Source organism: Pseudorca crassidens, chromosome 9, assembly GCF_039906515.1.
Source record: "Pseudorca crassidens isolate mPseCra1 chromosome 9, mPseCra1.hap1, whole genome shotgun sequence".
NCBI lineage: Eukaryota > Metazoa > Chordata > Mammalia > Artiodactyla > Delphinidae > Pseudorca > Pseudorca crassidens.
In genome coordinates this window covers 11,931,972-11,950,147 of record NC_090304.1, presented here as the reverse complement: position 1 = coordinate 11,950,147, position 18,176 = coordinate 11,931,972, and the positions used below count along the sequence as shown (strand labels likewise).

The 18,176-nt window shown below is 45.0% G+C and overlaps 1 protein-coding gene across 1 annotated transcript; it reads right to left on the bottom strand.

Moving 5' to 3' along the window:
* Positions 1–2,503: 2,503 nt before the first annotated feature.
* Positions 2,504–16,459, bottom strand: LOC137231105 (olfactory receptor 5P55-like). The gene is given in 4 exon segments (XM_067751660.1): positions 2,504–3,356; positions 3,358–3,447; positions 16,188–16,222; positions 16,355–16,459. Coding segments are annotated over 4 exon segments (1,083 nt in total).
* Positions 16,460–18,176: the final 1,717 nt, after the last annotated feature.

Below are 18,176 nucleotides of genomic sequence, written 5' to 3'. Positions count from 1 at the left end.
CGCGCGCAACCAAAAATAAAACAAACAAACAAGTAAATAAATAAAAAATAAAAACCCAGGTGTCAGCAACCATTCAGGAACACCCAGGGACTTTGCTTTCCTAACCTGGGAAAGGGACAGTTCATAGTCTCCTGGCTTTGGAAAATGACCTCTTTTCTCCTCCCACATTGTCAGATCTGAAGTTTTCCTAGTCTGTGCTAGATTGGGCTTCCTGCTTGAAAGTAAATCTTCCTTTTTTCTTTTTCCATTCAGCGCTCGATCTTTGGTTTCTGGTAGTTTAAACATTTTTCTCTAACAAAGGCAAACCAGAGCACAGAGGAAGGAATGATAAATTCTGTGTGTAGGAGTCAGAAAAGTTTGGAGAAGAGGTTGCATTTAGGCTGGGACTGGAATGATAATAAAAAGATCCGTCAGGCTGACAAAGCGATGAGGAAGCACATTCCAGGGGCTGGGAGGACACGAGCAAAGGAAGAGGTGTGCAAATGTATGACCTATTCAGGCCAGGCCAGGTCACTTGTTGGGGCTGCAGGGTAGGTGTTTGGTGGGAACTGTGAGGTACTCCCTGGAAAGTTAGGGTGGCACAAGCTTGTAAGATAATACTAAAGAGTTGAGAATTTTCCCTGTGGCCAAGGGTTGCAAACTCAAATACCTACAAGGACCACTCAGACACCTTAAATGAATGAAAAAGGTATTCTTCTACATGCACACAATTTTTTTTGGGGGGAGGGTGTTAATCTTACACCTGTGGGGACATTCTTCACATCCAAAAAATAGATATTATCTTCCTTCATTCAAGGAGTATTGGCTGAGCTTCTTCCAGGCACCAGGCATCGTCCTAGGCACTGGCTACTTGTCTTGAAACATGTACATCTCTAAGCCTTTCTTTTCTTTTCTTACTTTTGCTAGAGATGTGAATATAATACATTTTCTCTACTATTATGAAAAAACTCAGGGCATGATAAAAAGGCAACAGACACCCCAAGAAGAGTGATGGGGAAGAATGGGGTGGGGAGAACTGGAGAATCCGTGTCCTGTTTAAAAGGGCATCTCTGGCTCAGCACAAGATGATTATAACTGTGCTGAGAATAAGACTGGTAGAATGCGCCAATTCAATTTTTCTTCCCAGAGAAAGTGGCAATAGGGATTGAAAAAATGTGATTGTATCAAAATTTTTTATGTTGGCTAAAAACTTTAAACTTACTATATGCTGTCCACACACAAACGGCTGGCAGGGCATGTTGGGGTCATGGGTGAACCATCAGTCCTCCGCCATCCTCTGCTCTAGGCAGCAGGCAGTGAGGGAATGAATACTGGATAGGCATCAAGAGTACTTCTTTTTTAAAAACAGGATCCCAAAAAAAAAAACAGGATCCCAAGATTGTCAAGGTGGCCGTGTGCCCAGCTAATAACCATATTTCCCAGCCTCCCTTGCTTAGTCAAGTCATATGACTCCCCTGTGACTAAGTTCTGGCAAATAAGAGGCCAATGGTTGTGCTTGGCTGTTACTGAAAAGGCTACAAAAAGGGGATAGACAGCTGGTAATGTCCCCCATTCCTCCAGCTTTCTTCTTCAAAGAGTAAAGTGATGGCTAGAGCTTCAGCAGTCATATTAGGCTAAGGGGCAGCCTTGAATATAGAAGCCATATTAGTGCTTGACAAAATACAAAAGACTGTGTAACTTAGACAACAGATACTAATTTTTTCCAGAGTTATGGAGGCCAGAAGTCCAAGATCAAGGGGTTGGAAGATTTGGTTTCTTCAGAGGCCTCTCCCCTTGTTTTGAAGGTGACCACCTTCTTGCTGTGTCCTCACATGGTCTTTTCTCTGTGTGTGCACATCCCAGGTATCTATTTGTGTGTCCAAATTTCCTCTTCTTATAAAGACATCAGTCCGATTGTATTAAGGGCCCGGTCTCCAAATACAGTTATGTTCTGAGGTACCAGGGGTTAAGGTTTCAACATATCAATTTTTGGGTGGGGAGATAATTCGTCCCATAACAGAAATTAGGCATGAAAGATGCTGGGATTATTGAAGAGACAGTTTTACTTCTTCTTTTCCAATTTGTATTCCCTTTATTTCTTTTTCTTCTCTGACTGCAGTGGCTAGGACTTCCATGATCTAGCCCCTCCTTATGACATATGGAATTTTGGAATAACTGTGCCCATTGTCTGCTTGTAAGATGCACTTATCAGAAAAAGGCAATATAATGTATGGGTTGAAAACATGGTCTCTGGAGCCAGACTGCCTGGATTCAAATTCTGACTATGCTTCTTATTAGCTGTGTGACCTTGAGCCAGTTACTCAGCCTCTCTGTGCCTCAGATTCCTAAGGGACAATAATAGTATTTATTTCAACCTCTTGTTGTGAAGATTAAATGGATTGATAAGTGAAAGGTATTTAAAATAGTGCTGGCACATAATTCCTTCTATCCAAGTGTTAATATTATTCAGGTTTTATGTTGTCTCTACCATGGTATGGCTTAGGATAGAATGTTCCACTCTCTGTTAGGAAGGCAGCATGTCAAGGCATCCCCTCTTTAGAGCAGGCTTCACATCTTTATTCCTCAGGCTGTAGATCAGAGGGTTCAGCATGGGGATGATCACTGTGTAGAAGACAGACACGACCTCGTTCTGTTCCATGGAACTGTGAGAGCTTGCCTGAGCATACATGAAGGTGATGGTGCCGTAGAAGAGGCAGATGACTGCGAGGTGAGAGGCACAGGTGGAGAGTGCTTTGCTCTAAGCCTTGAGGGAACGCATTCTGCAGATAGTCACCAGGCTGTAGGCATAAGAGACCAGGATAATGATGATGGTAAAGAGGATAATCAAGGCAGAAGATGAGAAGACAATGGCCTCAGCCTTGGCAACGTCTGCACAGGCAAGTTGGAGCACAAGGGGGATGTCACAGACATAGTGGTTAATGATATGGGGGCCACAGTAGAGCGGCTTGAAGATGTACCCAGTCAGTAAAGCTGAATTGGCAACAGAAGCCATATAGGTGATTGCCACCAGTTGGACACACAGATGTTGGGACATGCTGATTTTGTAGAGGAGAGGGTGGTAGATGGCAGCAAATCGGTCATATGCCATAATGGCCAGGAGCAGACACCCAGCAGTACCGTGGAGAGTCATGAGGGTCATCTGGACCAGGCAGCCTGCAAAGGAGGTGGACTGGCTTGAGGTTAGGAAGCTCTGCAGCAACCTGGGGGTGTTTAACGTGGAGAAGGAGGAGTCTATGAAGGAGAGGATACTCAGCAAGAAGTACATGGGCGTGTGGAGCTGCGGGTCTGCGTGGATCAGGGTGATCATGGCCAGGTTGTCTGTGAGGGTAACTGAGTAGATGAACAGGAAGAGTGCAGAGGATGCCCTTGAGCCCTGCCTGCTCTGTGAGCCGCAGCAGGAGGAACCAGGTGACGCAGGTGCAGTTCTTTGCTGTAGTGCCCCTGTCACTGCAGAGACACCAAGTAAGACATGCTTGTACCCTAGAGGCAGACCCTGGATTCAGTGTCTGAAGCTCTTTTAATTCCCCAGAATGGGCAGTGCTAGAGGAACTGGGGAGGGGACACTGGCATGAACTGATCACCTACTCTGAGTCATGTGCTACCTCATTTCCTAAACAGCTATTGAAACTTCATAATACTTTCTCACTTAAATATTATGCCCATTTAAGTATTCACAATAGCCAAGACATGGAAACAACCTAAATATCCATCGACAGAGGAATGGATAAAGAAGATGTGGTGCATATATCCAATGGAATACCACTCAGACATGAAAATGAACGAAATAATGCCATTTGCAGCAACATGGATGGACTTAGAGATTATCACACTAAGTGAAGTAAATCAGACAGAGACAGACAGATAATATATGATATCACTTATATGTGGAATCTAAAATATGACAAATCAACTTATCTATGAAACAGAACAAACTTATGGTTGCCAAGGGGGACAGGGCAAGGGGAGGGATGGATTGGGAGTTTGGGATTAGCAGATGCAAACTATGAATAATCAACAAGTTCCTACTGTATAGCACAGGGAACTATATTCAATATCCCGTGATAAACTATAATGGAAAAGAGTATGAAAAAGAATGTATATATACATATAACTGAATCAGTTTGCTATATAGCAGAAATTAATGCAACACTGTAAATCAACTATACTTCAATAAAATAAATTGTAAAAATGTATAGAACATAAAAAATTATGTCCATTTATATTTAGTGAGAGTATCAATTTGTCCAAGGTAAAAGAGCTAGTACATAAAGAACGTGGGATTAGAATTCAGTCCAAGTAACAATCATATGTCTATTATATAGTTATAATAATTTTCTCTTCCCCAAATTTCCTGTTCCATGGAGAACTGGCGTCACTAGTGAGTGTTGGAGGCCGGTATGTTGGTCCAGAGAGGGAATACATGGAAGTGTTAATTTGTTATTTATTTGGGGGCAAAGGCTCCAACAGTACTAGTCCCCAAGGCCAGGGACATTGAAATCAAGCCTAATGTCATCATTAATATAAGGTGACTCAGTAGAGCAGTGATTTCTCCCAGTGTTGTAGGTTGAATTGTATCTTTCAGGAAGATTTGTTGAAGTCCTAACCCCTGGTACCTGTGAATGTTACCTTATTTGTAAATAGGGTCTTTGCAGAAGTAATCAAGTTGAATCATATTCGATTAGGGCGAGCCCTCAATCCACTATGACTGGTGTTCTTATAAGAAAAGAAAATGGAGATACAGGAGATGATACGGGAGAATGCCATGTGAAGACACGGATACAGAGGCAAGGTGGCCATGTGAAGACAGAAGCAGAGGTTGGAGTGATGTTGCCACAAGCCAAGGATGTCTGGGGCTTCTGGGAGCCAGAAGAGACAAGGAAAGCTCCAGGCCTTGAAGCTTCTGAGGGAGCACATCTCTGCCAACACCTTCATTTTGAACTTGCAGCCTCCAGAACTACGAGGGAGTGTATTTTTCTTGTTTTAAGTCACACAATTTGTGGTACTTTGTTACAGCAGCCCTAGGACACGAATACACCCAGCTGGGGACACTCCTGGCTATTGGTACAGGCCTCCTGAGCAGTTGTCAGGAGACTGGGCTTTCTTTTTTTTTTTTTTGGCCATGCCACATGGCATGTGAGATCTTATTTCCCTGACCAGGGAGCAGTGGAAGTGCAGAGTCTTAACCACTGGACCGCCAGGGAAATCCCTGAGGCTGGGCTTTCAGATCTCTCTCTATTGACAGAGCTAATAATCCAAGGGGAGAAAATTAAACGCAATAAATTAAAACAAAGTCACTTATTAGTTACCACTAACTAAGAAAAATATTTGTATGGGAGAATAGGCAGCTACATTAAATATGAAAACTCCAGTTCAACAAAACCATGACCGAAGAACCAAAGTCTTGTGTTTTAGCTATAAATAACAAGGCAGTAGGACATGCCAGATTTGTGGTATTGGGGTCCAGTGCAGGGCATGGTTCTGAACTGGAGGTGAGCTCTTTCACCAGAGAGCACAGGTCAGAGTGTTCACACACCTAACCTCCCCAGAGGAGCCCACATGTTTATGTAAGTTTTCTCAGCTGTTGTCATGCTCCCAAGAATTTGCCTCTAAGCATCCTCGCTTTTTGGGTTTTCAGATAACCAAGGCTGCTGTTCGGAGGGGAAGCCCTTGTATGGGATACTGGCCAGGGCCTTCTGTCGTTGGTTGGACATCATTGGTTGGACATCAGTTCTGATTGGTTGAGTGTAGGTTCTAATTGTTGGAGCATCTGTTCTGATTGGTGCCCATGGCGTTCTGGTTGTTAAATGTTTGGAATTCTGTATCATCTGGATGAGGCTGGGAACAAAGGAGGAATAAGGTAGGGCCTCTTCAGAGTATCTCAGGATAGCTAGAAATAAGTGGCGTCTGATCAAAGCTGGTGATAGGGCTTTGTGCGATCAGTATCTATTGGCAACTCGGCCTCTTGAAATATAAAAAAGTATGTACAGATTTTACCTATGGAGAGCACCAGTGGGCTTGCTTCCTCTCTGCTCATGGTGTTTCCTTTCTTAAAGAGGGATATCCATTGTGTAATACACCTGGCCCCCTCTTCTCCTGGAGGAGGGATGCCTTTTGTGATCAATGGGTTTGGGATAAGGCACTGAATGCGTGTAGCTCTGCTTTGCTCATTGGAAGCACAGGTTCTGCTCTGCTCTATTTCTCCGTAATGTAGACCTTAAAACTAGGTCATTGTCTGTCTAATTTTTAAGAAGACCACTTACAAGGATGAGTCATGTTCTGCAGTACCAAGTTGCATCAGTGATGCAGGTGGTATTTTGCTCTCTGTCTGCGTTTCTTCTACCTCATCTCTCTTAATTGGTTCAGAATTAGCATAGGGAGGAGAGATGTTAGTTATTGTGGTCCTTAAAGACCTCAGCACAGAGAAAACCAGAAGGAAGCTGGCAGGGGTGCTTTGCTTGGCCTGTCTCTTCAATAATTCCATGACCTTGGCTCACTCATCTCTAGCACACTGATAGAGTTAAGGGGTGAGTTGGCTGAAACAATGGGTGTGATTGAACCCTGGAGGAGCTGGATTCACAGTAATAAATTCCTGGATGAGAAAGCAGAAGGACAGCCCCCTCCAGTTCCTCTGCTAAGATGTTGATGAGGGGCTGCCATGGCAATGAGAGTACATGAATGAGAATGAAGTGTCCTGACAAGAAAGAAAAGAGAAGACTTATCAAGGTCAGAAGAGGGGCGGCTCATGAAGGTGGAGGTCATCTCAAGATGAGAAAGTCCCTGAGAGTTTCTGAAGATCTCCTGTTCCCATGGATACCTTACAGAGCCAAGGATGGGTTCCGCTTCTCTCTCTGACACCTCTGCTCTTGCGTTGGGCACAGGAACTTGCCACTTTTGGCTATAACTTTAGTTGCTTGATATTTGTGTGTAAAGTACAGTGATCAGTAGTTTGGAGTCTCAACTAATTTCATAAATTTTTTTTTTTTAAATTTTGGCCATGCTGCACGGCTTGTGGGATCTTAGTTCCCTGATCAGGGATTGAACCCGTGCCCTCAGCAGTGAAAGCGAGGAGTCCTAACCACTGGACCACCAGGGAATTCCCAATAAATACATTTCTTTTGATAGAAAGAGCTTTAGTGAATGGGTGAAGAAACTGGAGTTTTCAGACCCCCAGGGTTAGTCCAGGTACTATTTATTCCTTGTCTTTTAAAAATAAACATTTGGGCTTTCCTGGTGGTGCAGTGGTTGAGAGTCCGCCTGCCATTGCAGGGGACATGGGTTCGTGCCCCGGTCCGGGAAGATCCCACATGCCGCGGAGCAGCTGGGCCCGTGAGCCATGGCCGCTGAGCCTGCGCGTCCGGAGCCTGTGCTCCGCAACGGGAGAGGCCACAACAGTGAGAGGCCCGCGTACCGCAAAAAAAAAAGAGAGGATAGAATGTGACCAGTAAAAGCCAAGATGCCCCTGGGACTTCCCTGGTGGTCCAGTGGTAAAGAATCTGCTTTCCAATGCAGGGGACGCTGGTTCCATCTCTGGTCAGGGAACTAAGATCCCCCATGCCGCAGGGCAACTAAGCCGGCGCACCACACCTACTGAGCCTGCGTGCCTCAACTAGAGAGCCTGCGTGCTGCAAACTACAGAGCCCACGTGCTCTGGAACCCTTGCGCCACAACTAGAGAGAAGCCTGCCCGCCACAAGGAAAGATTCCCGCATGCCTTAACGTAGATCCCGCATGCCGCGATTAAGACATGATGCAGCCAAATATTAAAAAAAATAAAATAAAAAGCCAAGAGGTCCCTGGGTACAACCCTAAGGAAATTAATTTCAACCTTACTGTGCACTGCTTCTGAGCTCCAATTTTCTTCCAGTCACCTCGATGAAGGGGCTGATCAGATTTGAATGGTGTGAGCATGGTTCATGAGAAAGGGAGGATAAAGGGATCTAAGCCCTTACTGGTATTAGGATTCCACCTCTCAGCCCGCTTACCTGTGGTTGAGCAGAGACCATCCATCCATGAGCCTTGTTTTTGCAGACCTCTTGGGGTGTTCCTCTCCCCTTTTCATTAATTGCCCCTGACCAGCTTTCTCAAGAGAACTTCTCAACCAGTTGTAACAAAGCTGGGAAGACTCCCGTCTTAAGTTTCGTCTAGTTTTTTTCATCGTGACCCCTAGAGTTAAGAAATGTGCCAGTGGGAATTCGTGACTGGTCCTCCCAGGAGCAGTCCTAGAACTGCAGGTTGTCTCCAAGGTATGCTGGAGAGGTCTTGGGGAGGGTTGTCTGGGAACCCCTGAGGAGCAGGGATTCTCTGTCAAATGCCAGGACAGATGCTCTTCATTTACAGTGTCCATCTCTGGTGGGCCTGTCTTCAGGTTACTGAGACTCAAAAGGCCGAGATGTGCACAGGGGCATGAGTCCACACAATCCCCAGGTCTCACAAGAAGTGAGTGAAAGTGATAATGACATCAACATATGTGCCCTCTTGGATGGTCTAGACGTGGCTTCCCCAATTGTTATTTCCTTTGATCCTCAGAATGTCCCTGGGAAACAAGCATGTATATTTGCTGTAAATATACAATAATGGGATTATATCATATTTGCTTTATTCACTTAACAGTATTGAAACTACATCTCTCCACCTAAAAAAAAACAACATAATTCTTCCCACCTACAAAATAGCTCTATTGTCTTTGTAAAAATAACACATGCTAGTTGTAAAAAATTTAAACAACACAGAAAAGAACCAAGAAGAGAGCAGAACAACATCTAAAATCCTGCCACCACAGAAAATGGACATTGGTGAGTGTTCGTGTTATAAATTTCTCAATGCAATCATGACCATGATTTTCCATAAACAGAATCAAACAGAGTTATACTACATAAGATATTCTGTCATTTACTTTCTCACTCATGCCATGGGCATTTCCCTATATCAATCAATAAGTAATAGTCTACATAATTGTATTTAATCACTGCATGTTTTTTATTGTGTATGTGTGGCATCATTTGCTTGTCCCCCTGGGTTGACAATAAGGTATTTCCAACTTTTCACTGTTATAAATAACTTTGACAGACACCCTCAGCTATGGACGCTGGAGGGCCAAGTCCAGTGAGAACAGGGAATAGAAAGACTGCTTTTCCCAGGCCAGGAAGGAAGACACTGGCTCACTCCTTGGGGACTCTGCCACCTCGGGTTTCCACAATCCCAGGGGAAATCACCTCATAAAGCAAGAGGCCTTGTTAAGCAAATGACTTGTTTGGGTAAAAGAAATTCAGTTCCTAGACTACAGATCTGGGAGAGAGTCACAGCAGGTGAGCGACTGGATTGCCCAAGTTTCCTGCAGATAAGAGGGGGTTTATTCACTTGGGAAGACCTGCTGAATCTCGAAGTGAAACAGTGCTGAGTCCTCTGACCTTTGCGCTGCATCCCAACCTGCACGAGGTGTCTGATGCATCTGCCCCGCAAATGCCCCCTTCATGCTGCCAGCCCTCTACTCACGAATGCAGTGTTCCTTCATGGGCTAGATTTTATTCTGATGCCTAAGAGTCAGTGCTCCTCCCTGGAGCTCTCGGATGAGAATTCTTACCCATTCTCTTTCCTCACTTAAATTAAGCTTGGCCGCATCACTAGGTGTGGCCCCGTGCGTGTGAATGGACGTGATTTGTGCCCTCTCTGAGCATACACGCCTCAGGAGCCACTCCATGGTCTCCCATATCCCGTCTCTTCCCTCTGCTATGACACCAGCCATGTCCAGGATATAGGGGCTTCTCTTACATGAGCCTGAATCTTGGAATGAGCAGACTCACTACGGACTCATGATAGACGTGAACACGAGTGAGAGATACACTTTCTGCTGCTGTGAGCCAATGAGATGTGGGTATTGTCCGTTAATACAGCAGCCTGAGCTGCCTGATATCTTCTTCCAGGGCAAACTTCTTCTCTTGGTTGTAACCCCAGTTCTATCTCATCTCTCCTAATTCAGATGGTCCATGCTTCTCGGTCCAGGCTCCTTCCTGTTTCCTCTGAGAAGTCCTTTCTTCAACTTACTGAGCCAGCATCTAGCTAATTGACCTAAGGCAATTTTCTAAAACTGTTTTGACTTTTAGTTAAAAACATTTTTTATTGAGATATAATTGACATACAACATTCTATTAGATTTAGGGGTACAACATAATGATTTAATATTTGTATATACTGAGAAATGGTCACAAGAAGTCTAGTTAACATCTGTCACCATACGTAGTTACAATTTTTTTCTTGTGATGAGAATGTTTAAGATCTACTCTCTTAGCAACTTTCAAATATGCAAGACAGTATCATTAACTGTGGTCACCATGCTGTGCATTACGTCCCCATGACTCATGTATGACAATTCATTTTTTTAACATGAGGAGGTTCTAGTTGTTAGTAGCAGGTTCTATACAACCCCATTCTTTCAAGCCTGATTGACAAGTGATATGAGCACTTCTTCAGCTGAAACTAGTTCTCTATTAACTATCTCTGCTCACTTTGTGGGGTGAGGTGGGAGAAACACACAGCATTAGAACCCAGGCTTAATGTCACTGGTGGGAGGAAGTGAGGTGATGAAGTTCAGTTTCCATGGGAACAGAATAGAGTCTCATGGTAGCTTAAAAAAAAATAAATTGAACTTGAGCTTGGAGATCATCTATATCCACATAGTTTATCTATTGGGACCGAGAGCTGAGACTTCCTATTTGGCAACATGACTTAGCTGATTGTTCCCAGAAATTCAGGCCTAGGAAGATGTGATTGTAAACCAATAAATAACTTCACTGTTTGCTTCATGAAGTTCCTGCAGGCCAATTTATCTGAACAAATAGTTTGCTTCTCTAGGCAAACATCTCTCCTATTAAGACAATAGATCACTCATTTGGGTAAAGAATTTTCTCAACAAACAGTAGTTTACTTACCAAGATTTGCTTTCAGGCCCTTCCCCCTTCTGTCAATCCTAAACTATAACGTCACAGACTTTGTCCAGCGTCCTGATCTGCTCCTTGATGTGGAAGATCCATCTTAAGCCACTTGAATCCAGACCCCCCAAATCTATAAATATTTTCCATTGATTTCCTCCTATTGAGAACTACTAAGATTCTGTATTCTCTCTTATTATAGTAAGTCTAATAAACTTAGCTTTGGTCGAGAAACAGGTTTTCTGGTGGTATTTCAAAGAGTTATCAGTTGACAATCCATTCTTTACCCAGGGTGACTTGGGAGCATTTTGCTTCCTGTTTTTGGGGGAGCCATTTTGCTTTCTGATAATTGAGAAGAAAAGCAGAGTTACATTACCTGTAAGGCAGGTTACCCCATCAGTATATGTTTTATCAATACAAAGGTTCATTGGTACTGCCAAGTGGGTTCAGATTTCATGTGGATATCAGGACTGGAAGTGACCTTCCTTAGATCATATTTTCTAAATACTTCCTTTTGCACAAGGAAAAATTGAGGTCCTGGTTCAGTAGACCCTTCTCTGATTTGGGGGAGAGACGCTACTTTAAGCAACGTCACTCCTTCTCCAAGCTCCCCATTTATGATTCAATCAGCGAATCACTGCTTGTCCAGTCTTGAAACCAGCGTAGACTTGCCTTGGAAGAAAAAGTGGCTTCATTATTTGTTGTGACTCACAAAGAAACTCTACACTAGCATTAAGATGGAACTCAGGAAGGGGATGACGGAGAGGTAACTGGCTTAGGAAATTGGGGCTTTCTTTTGTGGCAAAAGGAGTGGGGCCAGAGCAGTGGCACCAAGGGCCCTTTCATTTCCTAATTTTTCCTGCCCCTTCTGTCCCATTTCTTTTTTCCTCTTCCAAGTGGCTCTTCAGGTGCTCTGTAGGAACTGAAAACTCCTGGTAGGAGTCAAGACTCTATGGGATTAATAGAAAAGCTGGGCCTTGGTGGGAAATAGGGAGAAGTTCTCTGGATTTTTTGGAAGCAGTAGAAATGTAAGCTTGTATAATTTTCTGCAAAAACCCAAGGGGTTTTAGACATTCGAGTAGAGCGTAGGCTTTGGAATCAGCTGGACCTGGATCTGCCATTGAACTATATTTGACCCTAGGTTTCTTGGACTCTCAGTTTTCTCATCTGTGAAATAGGCATAATCTACTCATAGAATTGTTATGAGGGTTAAATGAAATAGTGTGTATGTGGTGCCTCCCAGAATTCTTGGCACATAATATATGTTCAATAAGTATTAGCTATGAATGATCGTTATTGGGCAAATGCCTCCTTCAGGGAGCAGACTGTTTCATAAAGTCCCGAGCCTTATAGAATAACAACAACTGGTATTCTTTTTATCTTCTGCTGTCTAAAAGCCGAAAATCCAAAGAGGAAGAGGTGAAATATATATAAATACATATGCCTTAATTAATATGCCCTGATTAACTACCCAGCACTGTGCTGGGCTCAGTGGGGGATGAAATAAAATACGAGCTTTGGTTCCTGCTTCAGAGAGCCTGCAGTTCAGCTGGGGAAGCGAGATACACAGCCAGATAGCAACGGTGAGCAGAGTTTGTAGGAATGTAACTCTGTGGGAATAATTCAGCACCGTCCCAGTGACAAATGTGCTTGTGTTTGTACGCTGTCCTGGGAGTGGAGAGCTCATGAATAAAGGAGGCTGGTGAGGAAACAGGTGCTGGGACAGCGTACGCTTCACTGCAGCCTCTGAAGTGCTGTCTTTGGCCACTGTCTCTTATCAGGGGCAATAGAGCTGTGGAGGAGAGGTCAAGGTCAGGTGCCAGAATAGGAGAGGATGGGTCTTTAAAAGAAGCTTAACTCCAAACATATTTTGTACGTAAGCAGGAGTCTGGAGGGATCTGAAATACCCCTTTCTGAGTCTGGCTCCTCACACGTTAGGTGTGACTTCCAATGGCCTTAAGGACAAGGAATCTGATATTTGTCTTGCCCCCAAGGGTACCACCTATTGGTCTAACTTTGTGTCTGACCCTGATTTCACTCATGATGCTGCCTTTCTTATCTTGACCTGGGTTTTGAACTCTTATCGTTCTTCTCCTGGTATTTGGCCTTTGACTCATCCTTGGTGTAGAGTTACCGCGCTCTGCAGGATCTGAGTACTTGTCCTGGCTCTGTCCTGCTACAGGACCTCAGGGTTTAGCCCATTGTCTTGAGACTCCGAGAGCTGGCTGAGCCTATATGAACACGATGGTGCCATTGAAGAGGGAGATGACAGTAAGATGAAAGTCACGGATGGAGGGAGCTTTGCTTTGGGCTTTCAGGGGATGCATCCTTCTGGTCATGACTAGGATGACAGTGACAATGGAGAGGGTAAGCAGAACAATGGAAGGGGATGGCCTCAGCCTTGGCAAGGTCAGCACAGGTAAGTTGGAGGTTAGGCAGAGAGGCAGAGGTCGCAGAAGTACTGATGAACGGTGCTGGAGCCACGGGAGAGCAAGATGAAGATGCTATTTTGCATGACCACATCACTGATACCAGCAGCCAATGCCCTTTTAATGCCCAGAATAAATAATCCTAGAAGAAGTGGGGAAGCTGGTATCAGGTGATCATCTACTCTAAACCATGCTATATGCTAAGCCTTTTGCCATATAAGTATTTAATCTTTACACAACGTTCTTGTTTACAAATGAAGCTAGATTGTACATGGCAAAACCAGACTCAGACACCAGTCCTGTCTGATTCCATGACCCACGTAGCTTCTGTTTCACCTTATGCTCTCATGAATCTACAATCTTCTGTCTCAGGATTTCTGGTTCATAGGGAAAGAGAAAGAAGGAAACTTGGGAGCGTGATTGGGTGGCTAAGGAGGTAGATTCATTACCCAGTAGGTCTGGGTTGTATTTAGGAAAATGTGATTTCTCAGTGACGGCTAAGCCTGGGGAAGAGGACATGAGGGGCGAGCACGGCAAGTGAGTTGGCGTTAACCATGGGTTATGGTGATCACACTGAGGGAAAACTCTGGCTTCCCCCAGCAGCTCCACTGTGGAGACTCAGTGCTGGGGCTGCCAGGGCAGCGACCCACATTTGGGCTGAATGTCTGAGCCCAAGTCTTGTGACTGTGGAAGTCAGAAGGGGGAGAGGCATGAAGGCAGCGATGTCAGATAGGAACCGCTAAGAAATTTTAAACATCCCATCCTGCCCGTAAGTCCTCACGTCTGTCTCTGGTCTTCCTTCTTGCTTTGGTCTTCTAGGGCACAGTTTGAGAGCCTGCCTGTTTTGCTCACATCACTTGTTTACTGACAACTTTGTAAATTGAGTGATTGGGTCATTTTTATAAAGAATTGCAGTTTTGAGCTTCAAAGAGCATGTGAGTAGAACAGCAAACTGTCTGTTGGATGCAACAGTAACACCCAAGGGAAGCTTCACTGTTCAGACCCTGAGGTCCTGCTTCAGACACAGACACGGTGTTTCCTGGGCATAGAGTTTTCTGGGTGATAATGACTCTGGAGGGCTGGCCTTGAAACGTCAGTCTCTCAAGTTATCAAACATCCTACTTTATGAGCATCTTAGAGTAGAAGAATGGGGTCTGAGATTGACTGGTACCCCTCCATGGAACAAATTCATCTTTACAGAGCTTATCCACACACTGCCTATGAGCCAGGCTTGCTTCCCATCTAGCTCAGCTTCTTGGGACTGGCCAGTTTCTCTGAGGTCTCGGAGAGGGTAAGGATGAAACGGGGTCTGTGACACTGGTGGGGGGTGTGGACAGCATTCAGGATCCTGTGGAGAAGGCAGGGTGGCCACACCCTAGGGGGATCCATGAATCTTCTGAAGGATATCTGTCCATCTCCCTCTCCTTGAGATACTAGTTTCCTCTGGCCAGCTCCAGTTGGAGGTGCCCTTAGACTGTCTTGGATTCTTCCTCCAAGGGAAGGCCCCTGTCTTATCTAATTTTGGCTCCTTCCATCCTGCCCCAAGTTGTCCCTGGAAGTGATGTCTGGAGAGACATTACGCTTGGTGAGTGAAGTTATCAGCCGCTGGAGAGCTTGAGTTTTCCACCGAAGATCACAGTGCCAGGGCCGACTCCCCACTTCATTACAATGTCCCTCCCCCAAAGACTTTTAGGGTTAGTTTAAATGAGTTTGAGACCCTTGAGAACAAGATGAACATCCAGGAGATTCAAAGTGATTTATCCCCCCTTTCCATCTGTAAACAGGAGATTTTAGGGATCATCTCTATTCTACATAGGACAGACCTGAGGCCCAGCAAGGCTGACCGATTCTTCTCAGGTGCTGGAGCCAGTCACTGGTAACAGTAAACACTCATTCAACACTGACTGTTTGCTTGGACTGTGATCCATTGTAGCCCAGTGCTTTGGCTGCCTCTCTGGGACCACAGACCAGTCTTCCTTTTAGCACCTGTGGCTTGATCTGCCCCTACCTTTGGCTTCACTTCCACCCAATGGAAAGTTCTGGATCTTCAGGTACTGGCTGGGCTCTGGGTGCTCTAAAGATGTGTAAATAAAAATTTAATTCAAATGCTCTTGAGAGAGGTAACACTTTGACTTAATTTCGAACCAACATTCCAATGACTCCTATTGGGTTCTATGCCAGATGGTTTTAGGTGAAGGGAGAGGGGAGGAGAGGGCTGGGTTCCATTTGGAGAGGGCAGTATGTGGGGGGCTGAAGGAATTGGATGCCTTGTCTCTCTGGGGAAACTTTGCCATGTCACCAGCTGCTCCTGCGCTCACACCTCTGCCTTGTCTTCCCTCCATTCCTCTTAGGCTACTCACCTATCAATTTTTTGGGAACCTGTTCACTTCTTAGTCTGTGACTAGGTTGCCTAAGGCTGTTGGCAACATGTGCTCAGCAATCGGTGAAGTTAGGAAGCAGGGTCTGAGTTTACCAGGGCAGTGAAGGAGGGGTTGGCTCCTCCCCTTCTCCGTTTCCTGGTCCTCTGCATCTCCTTGGCCCTAAGGGAAATTATTATTTAAAGAAAACTTTCTAATTAAGCAAATGGCTTATTTTCATGAAAAGACTGCAGTTCCTAACTTCCTGAGTCTGAGATGGAGTATTGCGGAGGTGGCAGGGGACCGGCTGGAGCCTGCTCTAGCCTTAGCATGTGTGATGGTTAATTTTATGTGCCAACTTGGCCGGACAAAAGGATGCACAGATAGTTGGAAAACACTTCTCAGTGTGTCTGTGAGGGGTTTCCAGAAGAGATTAGCATTTGAATTGGAAGGCTGAGTAAAGAAGATGGTCCTCACCAATGCGGGTGGGCATCCTCCAGTCGGTAGAGCGCCTGAATAAAACAAGAAGGCCGAGGAAGGGTGACTTTGCTGTTTTTATTTGAACTGTGGGACCTCCATCTTCTCCTGCCCTCAGATATTGCTGATCTTGGTTCCCGAGGCTTCAGAATCTCACCACAACTTACGTCGATAGCCCCCTGGTTTTTAGGCTTTTGTTCAGACTGAATTCCAGCACTGTCTTTCCTAGTCCTCCAGCTTGCAGACGGCAGATTGCGGATCTCAGCCTCCATAACTGCGCCAGCCAATTCCTATAATAAATCTCCTCTTATATCTATCTATCCATATATATCCTGCTGGTTCTGCTTCTCTGGAGAAGCCTAGTACAGTATGTTAAGAAAATGACCTCAAACCTGTACATAAAGCCGGGAGGTGATTCCAATATCGTCACTAAGCATTGATCAACAGGTTCACCCATGGATTAATTAGTTTTCTAGGAAGAAGTTTCACCTTGACATCTGTGAAGTTACAGGTGAATGACTTATCTGATGGAGATGTAGCTGCTTCTTTGTCTTCTTCACAGGCCTCAAGCCCAGCTGTATTGCCCTTAACCCAACCTGCCTATACTCCCCGTTTTTCTTCCCCATCAGGATCTAAGATGGTCAGGTTTTTTTTTCCCTCTTCCCCATTTATATCATCCACATTCTTTTTTTTTTGTGGTACGTGGGCCTCTCATTGTTGTAGCCTCTCCCGTTGTGGAGCACAGGCTCCGTGCGCGCAGGCTCAGCGGCTCCGCGGCATGCGGGATCTTCCCGGACCGGGGCACGAACCCGCGTCCCCTGCATCGGCAGGCGGACTCTCAACCACTGCACCACCAGGGAAGCCGCATCCACATTCTTAATCCCATGCTTTTTCGCCTTCCCTGGCTGATTCATAAACTGAAGTAATTCAGTGGATTAGGGAACTCAGAGTTAGAGGTAACCAGGCAAAGCATAAAACACATTTGCAACCCATCTCCTGTTACCTAGGATTCCCAGGTTGGCAGGGATGTGGGGACACTAGCATACATGGAACAGGGTTCAAGCCAATTTTATTTGAATCCCCAAAAGATACTGAACCTCAGTTGACATCTGGGTTTCACAATACATTCCACCTCCTTTTCCCCACTCTTAAATTAGTAAGACTGATTTCTGTTACAATACAAGTAGGGTTTTGTCTAAAAACATAAAGGTAATTTGATTTTGATTGAAGAAAGCTGTATGGTCTTTCAGCCTTTAATTTTGTTTAATTGGCCATTTACATAGAAATAATAGCTCATGACTGCTTTAGAGCACATTTTGGGCCCTGGCTAATTGGAGCCTCCGCTCTCTCCCACAAAGTCGAGTGACTACTGTCTCCTCCCTGTACTCAAACACCACATGCATTATTTCTCCAATATCATGTATTCAGAAGGGCAACATTCCCTGTAGAGCCTTGTAGGGAAAGTTTCTCCTGTTGAAATATGTCATTTTCACTGTTTGGCATTCAATGGTCCTTTCCATATGTGGGAACTCTCAAGACGGGAAGAATATAGAATCTAGCTCCCACTTCTGAAGTGAAAGAAGGTCCTATTTCCACCTCCCAGGGCTTTGTACAACAGAAATGTGGATGTAGGAGCTCAGTGGATGTAAGATATCCATGCTGGATGTAGTTAATATATCAAGAGATGTAGAATAGCTACGTTGCCAGACAGGTGAAGGCTCCTGCTTAGGACTTGAGCTTCAGGGAATGATGGGAAGGTCTAGGATCAGTTAGAGATGATACACAGCTGGATGCTATAGAGGGGGGGTGTGGTGGCTAGTGCAGGTGGCTGTGTCCAGCAGCTGAGTTGTGTTGAAAGCTTGGGGCAGCAGTGCTAGCTGCAGCCATGGAGAGTGCCCAGAGGTGGTGCTTCCTATGGTGCTATCCTGCACAGACTACTCTTGTGGCAGGCTCTTAGCTGTGCCTTGCCTCTCTTGGTTCTTGTCCCGG